At 39.6% G+C, this 13,911-nt stretch overlaps 1 protein-coding gene across 1 annotated transcript in view; it reads left to right on the plus strand.

Annotated features, from left to right (window-relative positions):
- The window catches only part of LOC107216153 (neural-cadherin-like), a 53,651-nt gene that overhangs the window by 36,116 nt on the left and 3,624 nt on the right, over window positions 1–13,911 (plus strand). Inside the window, exons 19-30 of the mRNA XM_019005858.2 lie at window positions 1,445–1,538; window positions 2,305–2,489; window positions 3,069–3,301; window positions 4,279–4,556; window positions 6,258–6,472; window positions 6,766–6,893; window positions 7,780–7,904; window positions 8,197–8,329; window positions 8,412–8,592; window positions 11,400–11,566; window positions 12,233–12,497; window positions 13,348–13,528. Of these exons, the coding sequence (XP_018861403.2) occupies window positions 1,445–1,538; window positions 2,305–2,489; window positions 3,069–3,301; window positions 4,279–4,556; window positions 6,258–6,472; window positions 6,766–6,893; window positions 7,780–7,904; window positions 8,197–8,329; window positions 8,412–8,592; window positions 11,400–11,566; window positions 12,233–12,497; window positions 13,348–13,528 (2,185 nt within the window). The remainder of the gene's footprint in view (window positions 1–1,444; window positions 1,539–2,304; window positions 2,490–3,068; window positions 3,302–4,278; window positions 4,557–6,257; window positions 6,473–6,765; window positions 6,894–7,779; window positions 7,905–8,196; window positions 8,330–8,411; window positions 8,593–11,399; window positions 11,567–12,232; window positions 12,498–13,347; window positions 13,529–13,911) is intronic.

A 13,911-nucleotide genomic window follows, 5' to 3' on the forward strand; every position in this document is an offset into this window, starting at 1 on the left:
TCCAGACTGAATTCAATTTTAGTGAATACACTTAAACTGAACTCGTATGTAAACTGCTGAAACATTCATCTAAGTCTTCAGCTGAAAAATGCTGTTATGGGGGAATTTTCTGTGAATGCTGGCTGCACGCAGTGTGAGAGAAGCCGTCTTTCCCTTCTTGCTTTGGCAATTAGGCAGCAGTGTTCTTGTGATCTTCTGCCCCCATAATAAGCCCAACAGGGAAATAAACCACACAGGTAAAAATATTTTGGGATGCTTGCATCCATGTTGTCTCAGGGCATTCATTCCTCTTCTACTGTGTTCTGTGTCCTATGGTTTGCTAGCACATTAAATAGATTGTCTGTTGTGGCACACTAGGAACTACTTCTGAGTAGATGCTGCTCACGTTTATTTGTACTGAAACGTACTGCCTGTTGCATGATTACTCAAGTTCAGCTTATTGTTAAATTGAAACCACATCTGTTTCTATTTGCTGAGAAACTCTGCCTGTAGCTTAAATTCTGAACATTTTCATTAAGCCTGAATTCCCTTTTAGTTGTTTCTTCAAAATCATTGGTACATTGGTTAATTTCTGGGAGGGACTATTCAAGACCTCAGATTTCTGATTAATTAAAATATAAAAGAGAGACACAATCAAAAGGATATTATCACAATGTATGTTGCATTCATATCCTGTGGGAATCAAATACCGGGGCATCCTGTATACTGTCTCCTGCAAAAGATCCCATGAATGTCACCACGGTTGCCAGAGAGGCACAGTTTTCTCTCCTTGCATTCAGTTCCTTGGTTGTCAGGATTTGTGCTGTTCCTTGTCACATGGTGAAGTCACACATTTATCCTCTTTGTGTATCCTTGATTTTTTACTCAGTAGGTTTATGAATTCAGGTAACTATGACCTTTCCTTCAGAAGTAAATTTTTAAATCCAGAAAATACTAATTTGTTGGTTTTGCTGAGAAGATGCAAAGCCAGCAGAGTACATGCTGCTTTCCATCTCACCCCAGTCTCACCATTTACTCAAAATAAGCCTGGTCACTGTATTTTGGACATCTTCTCTGTCTTGCTGTAATTGCTATTGTTTTTTGCCCTTTATAAACCAGCTTGCATTTTGGTTGTTTATCCTGCCAAACACCAATTCCTGTCTATGCCAGTTCATAAGTTGCTTGGATAGTACAGACAAAATAGTGAAAATTCTCAGAGGTGGCTTTTCTCTTTCTCCTTCCCATTGCTTTTCATTGCAGCCACCTGTAGAATTAAATCCATGTAATCATACAGCAAACATGCGATAAGCCAGGTACCATGTGGCATTTGCAAACTGGTGCACATGTCTCGAGAACTACAACTATTTTTAAGAGGTCTTAGGCTTACGACATGTGTTTAGACCAATACCTGTGTGTGTACATGTGAGAGGTCTGACTGTGCCATTTGTGTGCTATGTTGTTCTAGGTCTTCTCCCCACGACAGTCCTGGGCCAGGTCAGTGCCCCTGATGCTGATGACTGGGATCGCAAAATCTACCAATTTGAAGGGAAAACAGCAAGGTATTTGGAGATAAAAATAGGAGTTGCATAAATTCTATGGGAAAATTGAGCACACACAAAATCATAGCAAATATTTACAGAGCAAATATGACTTTTTTTGAAAACAAGATTACAAAAGCATTCTGTTGGATAGACACTTCTGTGTGTAGATCTCCAAAAGCCCTTCTGAGTGTGAGGCTGCAGTAAATAACGCTGCGTGCCGAATCAGCCTGCTGCCTATTGCCTCCTGGGCCAGAATTGTAAATTCCTGTTCAGAGTCCTACCATAATCTGTATCAGTGAGCCACTACAGGAAACATACCTACTAACTTCTAAATTCCTCCACCCAAGCTCCTGGTGTTTCCATGTCACCACAGCTTTTAAGACCTTATTTGAACTAGATGCACAGACTTGGGAGTGTCTGGATTGTGACTGGGGCTGAGATGTACATGCGCCACTCAGAGGTTTTGACAGAGGTGTCACTCTCAGTGAATGTATCTACACTAGGAGTTTGCACTGTTTTCAAAGTTATGGCTGTTGCAGCTTTAGTCTTCCTACACAGTTAATACAGCATAGCAGTAGGAAGAAACCTTTATGATATACCAGTGAAGAGTCATTAGGAACCAACAGAAGACAATTAAAAAAAGTTCTGTTCTGCTCTGTCCCTTCATGAGGGAATACATCTGCTTTCTTTGATGAAGTGGTTCAGAAAAACCTTCAGTGATGATAGTTAGTACGTAGCTTTTGAACTTCTCATAGCTTGTTCCTTGGCTTAACTCTTATTACAGGTACTTTATCCTTAATGATAACTCAGGTTTGCTGACTATTAAAGAAGGAACCCCACCGGGAACATACAATATAAGAGTTAGAGTCATTGATGGAGTCTGGCCAGATGTTATCTCGACTGTAAAGGTTATAGTGAAGGAAATCAAAGATGATGCCCTCCATAATGCTGGTTCTGTACGAATAAAAGGTAAGCAATGTGCTAAAGTGTGGTCCATGTCTTTAATGTTATTGCTGTGATACTCAGAATTCTCCTTAGAATGCTTTTGGACATGGGATAAGAATGAATAATTTTCTAGGTAAAGATTTGAAAATGCATCTTTACATGGTCCTCTGATGCTGCATCTATGGAGAAAAAAAGACAGCAAGGAAAAGTTGTCTGATTTCTACACCAACTTTTAAAAACCTCAGCAACTTAGATATTAGAAGAAAAATTTTTTTTGAACAAATGCCTGTCTGAAATTCACCAGATTCTTTCAACCTTTGTGGAATAGTAAAATCTTCTTAAACATGTTTGTGATTTTAAGAAAAACAAACAACAAAACATTTTAAAAAATTGGAAATTAATAAAAGTCAAAGAAGTTTCAGAACACACAGATTTAGCAGAAGCAAGCACAGAAAATTTCAGAGCCTAAAAACAAAAATACTCCTGAACTTTCAGTTGAGTCCATTTTCTACAACCTTATGGTTTATTCTGTGATGCTTCTCTGTTCTATTGCTACAACAGTTGCAAGAAATATGTGTGTCAAGCTTTCAACTTCTGTTACAGGTATCACACCAGAGGAGTTCATATCCCAGTCCCCTGAAAAACAAAGTAAATACTACCAGATGAAGAAGCTGCTTTCCGAAATTATCTCAGTTCAACTGGAAAATGTTCACATTTTCAGTGTGCTGAATAGCCCAAGTCCAATCCGAGGGGTTGATGTTTGGTTTGCAGTTTATGGTCCACCTTATTATAAAGCAGAAAAACTTAATGGCAATGTAGCAGCTTCCAGAGCCTGGGTAAGTATCCATCCTGTGTAAGAAACCACAGCATCTTCTCATTGTGTCTATTCAGGTAATGTCCATTGCCTAGTGAATGTGAACAATTGGAATGATAGAGGGAGTAATGTGTGAGAAAAATAGATAGTTTCAATCAGTAAAATCAAACAATTCTTTTGCAATTAAAATTAAAAACTAGAAGTTTCAAATACAAATGTTTTGAAAGCCAGACTCTAAATACATATTAAGTCACCTAAACACAATACGCTTTTAGGACTGTAAACATGTTTTTCCTATTGAAAATCTGTGAAACACTGTATAAAGAATGTGTTTTACTGTTGCCTTTCTACATGATGCCTTAATGTTTCGACTTTTAGTTCTCTAGTTGAAACTCCCAAACCAGTCAAATGTTTTAAGTTTCTAGATTTATGAGAGCAAAGTACTAAAAGAGCCACTCTCCAGTACAAAATCAGGCTGGAAATATGTGTTTAAAATTTAGTAAAGTTCCTTTCCCTCTAGCAAAAAAAAAAAACAAACAACAAAACAAAAACAAAACAACAAACAAACAAAACAAAACCACAAAAAACATTGAAGGAGTAAAATTATTTGTTCTATTGGAAACATTTCTTCACTATGCAGTGCCAATTCCCAGTATTTTTAAGTCAGAAGTTCAGATTAAAAATATAGTTCAGATGCCATGTAAATAATGCATCAGAACCATTAGTGATAAAAATTTATCTGCTCAGTCTCTAATGAATATTGTCGGTATTTTTGCCCTTGAAATGCTTATTCATGCTATAATTGACTTACTCCAAGGCTTTGGCCTTAACAGATGCCAGACTGAGCTGCCTTTGGCTGTATCGGGTGAGCTAGACATTGGATGGAATTGGCACAGCAAACAGTTTTGAAAATAAATAAGACTTGAGCTTTTCATTGCTGTCATTGGTGAACTTAGAGGAAAAGTCAGATGAATGCAACTAATCCTTCTTCTTATTCAGCTGGAAAGCATTCTGGAGATAAATATCACCCAGATTGGCATTGATGAATGTGTGACTGCAGACTGCACTCACAGCAGCGGATGCATCAGTAAGCATGAACAGAACCATGTACCAACCATAACCACAGCTGGAAGTGTTTCACTGGTGTCTGTGACGGTCCTGAGTCATGCTGTGTGTGGCTGTGCTGCTCGAGAGAATCCTCATCTTTCCTGCTCCTCGTACCAGACAAACCCTTGTCTCAATGGTGGCACATGTGTGGATACTGATTTGGGCTACAGGTTGGTAAAGCTTCATAAGGTGCAAACAAAATGCATGCGATGCAGACTGTAAGGAGGATGAGTCGAAGCTTCAGGAACCATCATTGCATGTCTTCCCACTGTGGCAGATCTAAGTTTTGTTAGGCTTCACACACAGGTTTTGCAAAAGAACCTCTGTTTTCAGGTACATACATTTTGTGTTCAACATAGTCTCCAGGAAAATCTTGGGAATGTTACAGGCTGCACCAGTTCCATTAATGCTACTCTGAAAAATGTTCTTAGTTTGTGCAGCCTGCCTTAAACATTTCAATGCTGTTAAACATTTTAATCGCATTTCTTATGTCACTTAATAACCTCTTCCCCACATTCCTTGCCTCATTTGTTTCTCCAAAAATGAGGTCTTGTGCATAATATATATAGTATAAAGATGAAAAAAATTATTGGACTGTACTAGCTCAAAATTAGTCTGAACCCCCTCCAAGATGTGGCTTCCAGCATGTTTGCTTAAAAAAAAATCATCCCAATATAGGAAAGCAGAAACACTGGCCTTCATAGGGTAGGGCTGACAGGACTCAGACTGAAGCTACAGAAGCTCATGTCATGCTACAGTTCTTCTTGATGCTCAAGTATAATCAGACAGGGAAACCTTGCTGCCCAGAAACTCTAGGTAGTCTCTGCCACCTATCATTTGTCCAGCTCTGAGCTGTCTTTACTTCTGCTCCATTTTCAGTAGTTTTGTGTGTCATCTTTTCCTGCATCCTACCCCCTCATTCTGCTGTCAAAGGTACTACCAATCTATGGGAAACAGAAAGAAAAAGGAAAAAAGGAGCCCAGCTCATCTCCCTTCCAGTCCTTCTGCCCATTTCTGTTGTTCCTTTGGTTTCCCACTTACAGGTTCTGTTACTGTCATACTATGGCTACTTTTTTCTACAGAGTATTCAGGGAAGAACTGTCTTCTTTGATAGTGTAAAAGAAATAAACTAGAAAAAGAAAAAGATAGTAAAAGAAATAAACTAGCAAGTACCTTGCAATAGGAATGAAGACATCAAGATCTGTGACTGCCACACCCCACTTTTTCTGGGTGATATTGCCTTCCCACACCCTTCCTGTGGAGACTCTGGACACAAGAAGAACTTTTTTCCCAATGAGAATGATCAACCATTGTATTAATCCCCACAGGAAGGTGGTGGTTTACCCAACAATGGACACTTCTGAGATTCAACTACCAGGATGCTAGGCCATCTTGTCTAGAATCATTCTTTTGCCAAGAAAAGTTGGACCAAATTATACTTGAGGCCCTTTCAACCTGACATTCTATGATTCTGTGTTTCCTTTGCTTTTCCTGTCAGCATTATAAAGCCTTCAGACAAGCTGACAACTAACCCTAGTGAAAAGCATGTTTTTCTTTATTTATGCTGAAGAGGTAAGAGATTTTCATGGGCTTTATATATTACAACAGGTCCATCATTTACTCACAGAATATCCTTGCATAGACGTATTATAATTTAGACTAAATTTTTATTCTGTTTGTACAAACAAGTCAAAACACTTTTTGACGGAAGTTTTGCTAATGCTTTACCTCTACTATGGCCTAGGGAACATGGAGTCCTGTGTTTAAAATGGATTCTGTTGTCAGAATCTACTTTAGAATTCTACAGAACAAGAACCTTTGCATTTTCTGTTTGTATGGTGGATATTTGCTTTTATTTTTTTTTCAAATAGATGTAAATGTGCTGCAAATTTTCACGGACCAGACTGCCAGCAGACAAAACACAGCTTCAGAGGCCATGGTTATGCTTGGTTCCCTCCTCTTCAGCCTTGCTTTGAGAGCCGCATCTCCTTAGAGTTTATCACTGAAGTTGTTGATGGCCTTCTGTTGTACCACGGACCAGCAGCACAAGGGCAGCCTGGAGAACAGGAAAATTTCCTTGCTTTAGGTTAGCACTTTATAAAGTATTTGTGTTTATGTGAAGGTGGGATTCTACTTAGTTCACGGGTTTGGTGTTTTTATTTTTAAAAAGGCTCAGCAAATTACTTTTGGAGAATAAGGAGAATGCACAGTAGATTGCTAGTATGCCTAATTCATATTTTTGTGTCACTGTTAGAAACTGGACATTTTTTAAGCTGTCTAAAAATCTTCTCTAACTAAGATCTAACTGCAACAGTTATTTCATTTTCATTTGAATGAAACATGGTTACTGCATATCCAATAAGAGTCTTTCCTTTGCAGAACTCTCTGGTGGTGTCCCATCACTGACCGTGGGCCACAGCTCTGGTGAGCTTTTCCTGCAGCTGTCACAAAAAGTTAATGTTGCAGATCGCCGCTGGCACAATATTAAAATTATAAATGATGGAAAGGCAAGTGTAAATATGGGTAGTCCTCTGTAAGCATTAATTCATATACCTAGTTATACCTTCCAAATATATAGCTAGTTATATCCTTCCTCCCTTCCTTCTGTAGAACTCTTATCGATTGATCAATCGATCGATCAATCAATCAATCAATCAATCCATTTTCCATCATCTCTGAAACAGCAGGGGGAGAAGTTTGTTAGTTTGGACATCCTCTTAGTCTTGAAGCAGTGAAGCAGAACAAGACCTGGAGAAGTCAGATCTAGTTATGAAACTGGCCATGCTATTTCATTTGTTTAGTTCTCCTGCCTGCTGCTTAGACAAGAGAGTTGTGATAATCCAAGGGCTAGATGCTTTCTGATGTGATTGAGTGAAATATTTGTACTTTATCTGAGTGAGAAGCCCTGCCCCACCCACCAAGAGACTTTAGATGTGTAGCACAAAGGAGGTGGATGCACTTTGGTGTAGAGGGAATATCTTGCTGCTATAACATTACTGAAGGCATCTGCAAGGTTCCCCCTCCTCTCCCACATAAGACAAGCTGAAGGGCATGTCAGGATCTGGGATGCAGCCTGACACACTTTCTGCTCTGCTAGGTTATCTCTCTGTTGATATTGCAGAAAACTCCAAGAATGTCCCATGCTCCCCCTATTATGTCAATGACTTGGCATGGTCATGGCAGAGTCAGATCTTTCCTTTGTGTGGCTCTTTAGTTATATGCCATGTGCAATAACTTTCTCGATTAGTATATGGAGTATTTTATTGTTTTAACAAAGCTTCCTGCACTGTAATTGCTGGTTGTTATTCCACCTTCTGCTAAGTGAAAGAAAATAAGCAATTAAAATATATGCCGTCTCTGGATATAATTGTTTTAAATAATGCCTTTTTCTAGGAAGTGAAGCTGATTCTTGACAACTGTGTGAATGTCTCAGTTAGAGATAATGGCAGTGTCACTAAGGTTTCCCAAATGGATCTGTCTGCCTGTGAAGCCTCTGGAGAGATTGTGAGATCTCAAAGGTAAAAACAAAAACAACCAACAAAAACCACAAAACAAAAACCCACAAAAAACAACAACATAAACAAACAAACAAAAACCCACCCCAAAACCAAAAATCCCAAACAAAACAAAAAACAAACAAACGTCAAAAAACAACTGACCAAACAAAAACACCACCACCACCAAAAAAATTTAAAAATTGAAACACAACTACTTAAAAGAGCAACAGAAAAAGGCAGGGGTGGGGTGGTGAAACCAGCCAAGCTGTTGTATTTTACGTGCCGCTAATTCTTTCTTTTCCCTCCTGTTCAGCATGGGTAAACTCTTCAGTGGCCAACAGCCCCTGCAGCTGGGTGGAGTTAAGAAGACCTTGCCTTACCATGACTCACAAAGGAACTTCAGAGGGTTTGTGGGCTGCATACGCAATGTCATCGTTGATAGTAAGGTAGGGCCACAAAGATCAGTTTTGGGTTTATTGCTGATAATTGTAGGCACCTGCTGTGATGGTTTTCTTTGACCTTTTCCAGGTCTATGATTTAGAGCACCCTGCAGAGTCCCTGAACAGTGCTCCTGGCTGTGTCCTTATGGATGAAATGTGTCAGAGTGGTGGGATGGCCTCCTGTGGCAGCCATGGCAAGTGTGTTGGTGGCTGGGATTTCTTTCACTGTGACTGTTCCCCAGGATATGCTGGATTAGCATGTGAAAAAGGTACTGCAGATTCTGGGGAGAAATTTGTGGTGAGGATCTGTGGGAGCATCAGACAAACTTTTCCAGTGCTCAAAGTCATACTGCCATGTGTTTGAACTGAACAGAATAATAACACTATGCTCTACTCTGAGAATGATTTACATCTTCAAAGATGTAAAGATCCTACTAACTCTTGTTAAATAAAGTCATGGATGAGGGTTATATCAAGAAGTGCTTTATTTTGTAGGATAGGGCAGTGGTCAGGTTGTTTTGTCCTTTTTATCACCATCTTATTTCTCAGTGGTGAAAGGGGAAATATTCTGCATTGTGGCTTTTTCCTCTGCTCATGCTGATCACAAAATGAAGTTTAATGAACATGTGAAATCTGTGGGCATAACCCTCTTGTTATCTTCAGGCCCCATTTTGCATTTATAAAATGGTGATAATTGCATTTGCATCTGTCATTAGAACAAATTCCAAGTTGAGCAATGCCTCTAGACCACAGCAGTGGGTGTACATGGGAGGCATAATATCAGGCTGGCTGCAACAAATGTGTTATCCTGTTCAAAGTCAAATAGGGAATATGTCAAAGTCAAAAATGAAATGTGTATCAGAGAACAAAAGCTTCCCATGGTGGATAATGAAAACCTCAGAGATGTTGTAAGAAAGTGGAAACATGTCAAATGTTTCCATTTCAAAATTCAAGCACTTAGGTACAAATTAGCACAATTGAAAAACTTCGGAAATAAATTATTTAACCCTTAGTAGTCCACACGCATATTCAGGGTATAGGAGATATACACTTGAAGTTGGCTCTGTCCTCCTTATCTTAAAATCTTCATCGGTCAGGCAGAAGTGAGTGACAGGTGTTTATTGGGCCTTTACCTGCCTCTAGGTACAAAGTACAAATGATGTGAGTGATCATAACAGTCTGTAAAGAACACCAGTGCCCCATAACTAGAGGCTTTTGTTGGAAGAGAATTATCCCCTCAGTCCCGTGGTTTGAGTGAGCCACAGATGAGGATGAGCAGCAGTGAGCAGCTGGAAAGGAGTGCTTGCAAGCTAGTGTTGGATCAATGTACTGGAATTAATGAACAGGACAATGGTGCATTATACATATCCATTCAGCTCAATGCACTTAATTTTTCTTCTTGTATAGAGAACAATAATACCCTATGCAGGCAGCTAGACCCTCTCTTCTTTGTCCATCTGCCACACAAGACTTAAAAAGTGTGACAGTAAATTACTCAGTGGAAGCCCTGTCTGTCCAATGAGGGGGAGGACTGGAATTGTAACTGGTATGGTCTAGGCCTGGAGCATTCACTGTTTAAGATGTTCATAATGACCACAAAATCAGTTCATATTGTTAAGCTATTTGTATTACAGACAGATGATACTGGTTTATAAACATCTGCCTGGATTCAAATCCTGCTCTGTTTTGCATTATTTTGAAATGCTGTTTCACAAGCCCAGCTGATATATTGGTTCTACCCCTCATTACTGTTGGACAAACCAAGGGCTCAGAAAGTAATGGTTCAAAATCCATAAGTCATATCCTGATGTAACAGATAAACTTTGATTTGCACCAGCTTCTTCTAATATATTGGTTTACAAAATGTTGGTGTGCAGCTTTATGAATGACTGTGACATATTCACAGCAACGAGAAGACAGCTGAGGATAGGAGTCACTGGAGCATCCCAGGAAAACTCATGCCTGCTCATCAGCTAAAGCATGTAGCTGCAGAGACAGTGAACAAGAGAGAACTGGGTTAGGAACAATAATGTGGGGTTGAAAGCTAGAGGAGAAAAGAAAACATGCTTCAAGAAAGGAGAGAAGACACTAGTGAAAGGAAGAGAATGCAGAAATTAAGTGTCTTGATTATTCAATATTTCACGTCCTGGGAACCAAACTAATTGCCCCAGGATGAGCTGGATACTCCCTGATTTCTGCTTGCATGACACTGACATCTGATGAGTTGTTGGTAACCCGGTGCCTGTCCTGTCTATTAACTAACTTGAACTATCTTTATTTGGTAAAAAGAAATTTATTTTTTTTCAACTAAGCTTGGCCTAAAACAGATCTAGAATTGCTGTCAGCTAATGAGACTGAAACAGGAGCCTTCTCTGCAAGAGCATCAGGTCCTGGGTAGTTTAGTGGTGTTCTATTTCCACAGAAGTGTGCAGTGCAACTTCATCAAACTCTGTGCTGGACCCTGGGTTCCTCAGAGGGATAGGGAAAAAAATAATTTCAGTGCATTTTCTTTAGTTAGGATAGTAAACTAACTTAATCTCCCTATGAAGTTAAAAAATTCTGTGCCTTCTCTCAGGCTTTCTCTTGTGCCAACTGAAATGGGAAATAAAACATACATTTTCTAACAGTGGGGGTTTTAACCATGGGACTAAAGGACTAAAAGAAATATTTGATTCTTTTCTTTGGTTGTTTTTTTGGGGGGGGTTGTTTTGTTTTTCTATTTTTCAGATCAACATTAGCTACTTTACTGGAAAATATGCTTCAGATTTTTTTTAAAAAAAAGTTATTTGGGCACAGTGTAGGAGTGAATTGGGTAGAACACATACTTGTAACAGGCAGACTGCAAGAGATAGTAGTTAATTGTCCCTTTCCTGCTTAAATTCTGATTTATTGGTTTTCTCTTAATTCCCTTTAAAGTGGGACAGAGGTTGCTTTATGCATGATGCTTCATTGTATTGCCAAAACTCCTTAAGAACTAAAACTCTGACATTCAGAGCTAGTAAATTCTCAAAAAACAGAAATCTGAGGGAGCTGACATTTCTGAGGTTTTCACTTTGATTTTGTGTGCTGTGCTCAGTTCTTCCAGAATGGGCTTTCGGAAGGGACAGCTGGATCCATTATGAGCCCAGGAGCATCCTCAGCACGCGAAGCACTCGGATCCAGCTGATGGTGCGCACCCGAATCTCCCACAGCACCCTTCTCAGCTTGGCCTCTGCAGATGGGAACGGATACATCCGACTGGAGGTGAGCAGAGCTGTTCTGCTTGAGTGCTCCTTGTTTGTCATGGACTACCACAGTGAGAGAAAAAGATGCAGTTTCTCATTGAAGACACCTGTTCTGTAATGTAATAAAGAAGAAAAATTTTCGATATGAGGATAACTACTCTCATTTGTGTTGTCCTTCTCAGTATCACTCTTTCATGGTAAAAATTCTAGTTTGCACTGCCTATAAAATGTCCATGTGGTGAATGTGAATGAAGAAGTTTGTTCTGCTTGCCCTGCTTGCTGTTTCCCTTGGCTTCTATATCTCCCTGTCTGTAAAACTTGCCTTTACATTTTTGTTATTGTTGAAAAAAGCTGTCTGGACTATACTAGCTAGAGAGAGGCTAAGTATTCTAATTGAAACAGGAAGGTCAGCTGGGAAGACTTAGAGGTAGATATCAGCAGGGAGAAGGCTGATTAAAGAGTTCATGTGAGTTAGAAGAGTGGCCTGTAAAAAAAAAAAAAAAAAGAGTTGATAATTCCTACACCTGCAGTTTTCTTGTGGTAACTTTTATCTGGGAATAAAGTACTTAAAAACAAGAGTGCTATTTCCATTTTAAAAACTCACATCCATTTCTTAATGCAGAACTGTGTAATAACATTTAAAAGTGCATTTCTGTTATTAAAGATCTTTATCGTCTTCTTCTAGGTGGTTGAGGGTTTCTTTAGTGTTAACTTCAGTTTGGGGGACAAAAATCACTCTTTGAGAATGAGAACATTACGTATAAACAATGGCCAGTGGGTTCTTCTGACCATGGAGCGCTACAACAATGAATTTACCCTGCGTGTTAACAGTGGTGGAGGGGATCAAGAAGTCACCTCTGTCTTGGGTATGAATAGATGGTTTGAAATGGATTGGGCAAGCATCGTGCTAGGAAACCGACTTCCCAGTCATTCAGAGAGTGATTTCCAAGGTAAATGATATGATGGATTCCTAATGGGGGGGGAATTAAAGCCTGAAAGTGGCATCTTTGAGTGTATTGGATAGTCTAAAACCCAGGTAACAATTCCCATGTGGCCCTTCCTTTACTGGGGAATTCAATGTTCAACTCAATGTGCCATTGTATCTGGTTCTAGTGAAGATGTGAGATTTCCTGTAAATATTAAAAAAATAGCACTTCAGTTTCTTATTTCATAGAATCATAGAATGGGTTGGAAGAGGTCTTAAAGATCATCTGGTTCCAAACCCTCTCTCAGGGACAGGGGCACTTCCACTAGGTCAGGGTTTCCCGTGCCTCAGACAGTGTACTCATGGTGTGATCTTCACTCCTGTTTTTTGCCTCAGAAGGATTTAAGGAACAGGCAAAACAACTCTTGGCAAAAGCAGAAAGAATTGCAAGGCAAATTGTGGTGCTCTCCATTTCCTGGGGTTGAGTGCAGTAACTTTGTGGTTCAACAAGAAAACAGCTTTTTCCATTCTGTTGCTTTTTATGCAGCCCCACTTTTAAAATTTTATCTCAAATCTAGATTAATTTAGTGGAACTGTTCTAATTCATAGCACAGTTCTGCTGAACTGTGGTATTGGTCCAGTGCAGCTCTCCTGGAGAAGTACTGCCAATCTGTAGATTGACCAGAGCACAATAGATGCATGTTCTGTAGCTCTCCTAAAATAAAACTGCGTATTATAGGGATATTTTTAAACAATGTTTTAAGTTTTTTCTGCAATGCTCTAAGTTCTCCTGCTTGTGTGCTGGGGACAAGGCTTGAGGTGGGGAAGCAGCTAACTTAATGTGCTTCTGTGCATACTCCTCTGCTTTGTTGCAGGTTGTATGCGTGACGTCCAGCTGGATGGTCAGCCACTCCTTGTGGAAGGCAGAAGCACAGAGTTTGGATTAATTTTGAGGCGGCAAGGGGTCACCATGGGATGCCATTCCAGTGCCTGCAGCAGCCAGCCCTGTTACAGCCCCTTCCTTTGTGTAGACCTTTGGAGAAAATATGAATGCCGGTACGTGAAGCTTTTGTTTTCATCCAGGGATGGCTGGGAATCTCTTTCTTTCCACCTTTGACCAGGCAACTGCTTCTAACAGTGAAATTCCCTGTGGCTGCTGGCCAGAGAGAGCCATTCCAAGGACAAATCCTTCTCTCCATCTCATCTTCTATCATGGACTAGACTTGCCTTTTTCTACAAGTCTGGTATGGAACTTAATTACTCCACCTTTTTTTCCATGGTGAGAAGATCACCAGAAGGCCAGTGAGAAAATGAAATGCCCTTTGATAAAAGGTAGATTGCAAAGCTATGGTTTGTCCTCTGTATGAAAATACTAATATACTGTATATATACACATTGATATATACGTCTATGTATATCTTTATATATCTATACATAGA

The sequence above is a fragment of the Parus major genome, chromosome 2, assembly GCF_001522545.3.
Source record: "Parus major isolate Abel chromosome 2, Parus_major1.1, whole genome shotgun sequence".
In the NCBI taxonomy this organism is placed as follows: Eukaryota; Metazoa; Chordata; class Aves; order Passeriformes; family Paridae; genus Parus; species Parus major.